The 4,621-nt window shown below is 44.3% G+C and overlaps 1 protein-coding gene across 1 annotated transcript in view; it reads right to left on the bottom strand.

Moving 5' to 3' along the window:
- Positions 1-3,335: 3,335 nt before the first annotated feature.
- The window catches only part of LOC113580185 (copine-8), a 75,617-nt gene continuing 74,331 nt past the window's right edge, over positions 3,336-4,621 (bottom strand). The window contains exon 20 of the mRNA XM_027014567.2: positions 3,336-4,387. Within this exon, the coding sequence (XP_026870368.1) occupies positions 4,199-4,387 (189 nt within the window). The 3' untranslated portion in view covers positions 3,336-4,198. The remainder of the gene's footprint in view (positions 4,388-4,621) is intronic.

The raw sequence follows: 4,621 nt of genomic DNA, 5'->3' as shown, positions 1-4,621 counted from the left end.
GTGTGCAGGGCACTTATGGACCATACAACCGTACAGGCCACTTACAAGTCCAACTAATTGGCTCAGCTCTGGAAGCAGCCAACTGTGGAACAACTGGAACACGATGTTTCCAGATCACAGCGGCATCATTTTAGCTTTGCTTGGGAAAGGCGTGTGCACATGCCGGCTGCGTAGTGCCAACACCGTACAGAGAGCTCCGCATGTGGGTGTAGAAGAACCCACAAAATGAACGCGTGCTTTGGCCAGTCGATGGAAACTGTGTGTTCGATCGAAACTTTCTTTAAAAGTGCATGCAGGGACATGAATAAAGTGGGAAGAGAGGGAGACCTCCTTGTGACCCTGTTTCCCCCCACTGCAGGACAGGTCACACTTTACACTGCTTTAATTGGAGCCAGGCAGTTTGTCGATGTTCTCCTTCTGCAATTAGGGTGTCACACTAGCACGGAAAAACAGACATTACTCCTAATGGGCCTCCAAACCAGGGGTGGGGAGGGAGGGTGAGAGAGATAGAGAGAAAGAGATAGAAAGAGAGAGATTGAACAAATCACTATTATTTCATTGGAAGCATCAGCATCAAAACAGGCCGCAAAGACTAATTAAAAAAGCACTAGGTTTTAATATAACTATCAAGCACAATCAAGTGTGTTTACATTTCTTAAAACAGTGTGTTTTGCTTTCATAAACAGATGAAGCCTTTAAGTGCATTGTATTTAGTAAGAATGTTTATTCCAAAATCAATACTTTAATACAGAAATAGTTATTTAATCATATGGAATTACCAGACAATCAATACTGCAATCATGCTTTCTCTGATTAATTACTGATTTCCAAAAGTACAACATGATCCATACATCAAGTTGTGCAAGGTAAATATACACTAGAAAGCAATTATACACCAACACAAAATATAGAACAATTTATATCTGAAGGCATCACAATTCAGAGAATTCAGTAAGAGATTAAGGCCATTTTGTACAGTTATTTTCATTTTTATATATATATTTTTTAAAAAACACTCTATTAATACCAAAGGAACTGGTGCATCTCCTGTAAAACTGTACATGCAACATAGTGCACATCATAATAAGATATGACAAGCATTCAATATATTATTTGGATATCTTCAGTAAACAGAGTTCATGTGAACTGAATCACATGTTTAACCCTCTGGCCTTCTAATGAAACCTGCCAGATTGGCACCCATCAGCTCTTACAAACACACACACACACACACACACACACACACACACACACACACACACACACACACACACAGACAGAGAGAGAAAGAGAAATACACACATACACACAGGCATGCATGGTTTTATGTGGCAGAGCTTGCCAAATGCTGTGGCACCAGCAATGCAAACTATACATGTACACACACACACACACACACACACACACACACACACACACACACACACACACACACACACACACACGCGCGCAGCATTCTTCTGAACAGCTAGTGCCTAATGCTACCATAAAATGTACTGTATTTTTAAGTAAAAATTAGGTTTATCAAGCCTTTTAAAGAAGACTCAGTCAGTCAGACTCAGCAATGTGAGTCTGTCAGTTTTCACTGTATAAATTCCTGATTGCAGTTGAAAGTATATCAGCAATTAAATCCATCTTATTACCTTACAACCTTAAGTGGGGAAAAATAAGTGGCATCGCACACACACTCACAGCAGCAGAGCTACATGGAAGATTCTGGAATCAAAAGAAACATCTGTTATCCCAAAAAACTTTACTACACTTAAACTCACAACTAAAAGAACATCCAGTTAATAAGTGAGGTTTTTAAAAATTATGTTTGCTACATACTGTGCAGTTTACATGATGTAAAAGGAGGGGAGTGTTTAGCATCACAAGGGATACTGTCTTGGGATCAGCTTTAAAAATGTTTTACCAGTTTTTAAAGTTTTTTTTAATGTTATAAAAATCGTGGCTTTTCGAGGTTTAAAATCAGTAAGCGGTTACAGGGACAAACACTTCAGTCTTTCAGTGTGTGAAGGCTTTCCTTGGTTATAATCTCTTAATGATAATGAAGAATAAACAAATTTCTACCATCTAAGCGTTTACAAATGGATGTTAGTCTTTTAGTAAAGCACAGGGCAATGCAGGATAAGCCTGGATAAGGGTTAAAGGCAGAGAATCAACGACTGTTAAAAATCTACTGTAAAAACAAAACCAGCTTCTTAGGGTGTCCAATAACTCCAAAACCAAAGTCTTCGGTTCTACATCACTGAATTTTAGGATGATAAGGAGTGACTGGTGACTAAAGCACTTGGTATCTCTTTATATCCAGATTTCTTGTTTAGAACGGGTCTGGTTTGAGGCGTGTGCAGTACAGAAAGTCAGTCAACTGGCTAACCCTTAAGGACAGACCCCCTGAATGGCAAAAAAGCGGTTATTTTAAATATCAGCGGCTTAAAAAAAAAATTATATTCATTCTCTGATGAAATATGATATCCAAGTAAATTCTGAGCTGTGCTTTTATCCAAATCTTTGGCCAAATGACAACTCTGAGATAAAATATAATTAGTTAACATCTGACTGTTGTACAAACTTTGAGATCATTTACAAACGAACAAACACCTACACTACGACACTCAATATTCAATCGGAAAGAAGTGGGAGAAAACAATGGCATCTGTTTTTGACCACTGGGCTCATAATCTCAAACATTTGAGAGCAGCTGCTATAATGCAATGGAATACACTTGCATACATAAGCATACACACACACCCGCACACACACACCCACACAAGAACGCATGCACATACGAACGTGCGCACACACGCACGCACGCACACACACATACACGCACACACCCACACAAGAACGCATGCACATACGAACGTGCGCACACGCACGCACACACACACACACACACACACACACACACACACACACACACACATCCACACCCACACAAGAACGCATGCACATACGAACGTGCGCACACACGCACGCACACACACACACATACACGCACACACCCACACAAGAACGCATGCACATACGAACGTGCGCACACGCACGCACACACACACACACACCCACACCTCCACACCCACACAAGAACGCATGCACATACGAATGTGCGCACACACGCACGCACACACAAACACACACACACACACACCCACCCACACCCACACACACACACATCCACACCCACACAAGAACGCATGCACATACAAATGTGCACACACAGGCATGCACGCACGCACACACGCACACACATACACCCACACCCACACATCCACACCCACACAAGAACGCATGCAAATCCGAACGTGCACGCACGCACACACACACACACACACACACACACCCCGCTTGCACCAGGGCGATGTGACAAAGAAAGAAAAAAAGAAAGAAGACAAAAATCTAGAAAGAAAGGAGGGAAAGACATGACCTCACAGCATGGCAATCATGCAGAACGACTCTGAGCTGACCGTTACTCCACGCCATGCAAAAGACGCGCTTACTCCGACGCGTGGAAAAGACAACACGTGAAGAGGATTTGTATTCCAAGTTCATATCGAAAGTTTACGCTTATAAAAATATCCAACAGTAAGAAAATCATCAACATGTAAACACTGAGTAAGAGCTTAGAAAGAAAGAGAAAGGCAGAGGAAGAGAGTGAGATGGAGTGAGAGAGCACAAGCGAGAGAGAGAGAGAGAGAGAGAGAGAGAGAGAGAGAGAGAAAGGGACAGATAGAGAGGAATATACATAAATAAGAGGAAATATCTATTTCCAGAGTTATTTACAACAGTCAAGAGTAATTAGTGCCCAGAATGAGCTCTGGCCCCTCCTCAAAAAACGTGAACATCTGATCAAGCAGGTCATCTGATCCCCCCTTTACGCCTTCAGTGTAAGAGTGAGCTAGAGTGAAAGGCCTCGTCCACATCAGTCAGCACACAGAAGATCAGCCAGCCAGCCAGCCTCGGAGGCCGAGAGACAGACAGACAGACCCTGACAAAAGAATGCCTGTAACAGAAGTGAACAGGCCCTCACCTGCCCTGTCTGACAATGCTGTCTTCGCCATTCCAGCACTCGTGGTGCAGTGGGGGAGAGAGACAGACAGAGAGCAGGCCCCTCCGCTTCACTGACTGATTCAAAGAGAAAGAAAGAGGGCACGAGGAGGATAGAGAGAGAGAGAGGGAGCGAGACGCTGGCGGATCAGATCTGGGTCTGCAGTGGGTGTCCCGGGGGCGTGTACGGAGGGGGTGCGGGGGAGGGCTTGATGCCTCGGGTCCTCATGTAGGACAGGAACTGGTCGGGAATCTCGGCCAATACGTCCTTCGCCAGCCGGGCCATGCTGAGGATGTGGTTCCCCGTGCGGTCGATGTAATCGCGGAACGGGACGAACTGGGGTCAGGAGAGGGAGAGAAGGGGGTGCAGAGAGAGACATACTTGGGTCAGAAGGGCGGTGAGCAATAGGACAGCCACACTATAACATCCTGAGAAACCGCTGCACTGCCGAACAGGATTAGATGTCCTGCAGGCAGATTATCTGGGAGCGCAACGCTGTAGCTGTAGTGGACAGGGTGGCAGACAGCATAGCTGGAAGCAGAACAGCCACTGCGGTCTGGCACACCAAGA

Source organism: Electrophorus electricus, chromosome 7 (assembly GCF_013358815.1).
Source record: "Electrophorus electricus isolate fEleEle1 chromosome 7, fEleEle1.pri, whole genome shotgun sequence".
Taxonomy (NCBI): domain Eukaryota; kingdom Metazoa; phylum Chordata; class Actinopteri; order Gymnotiformes; family Gymnotidae; genus Electrophorus; species Electrophorus electricus.
This window is presented reverse-complemented; position numbering and strand designations above follow the sequence as displayed.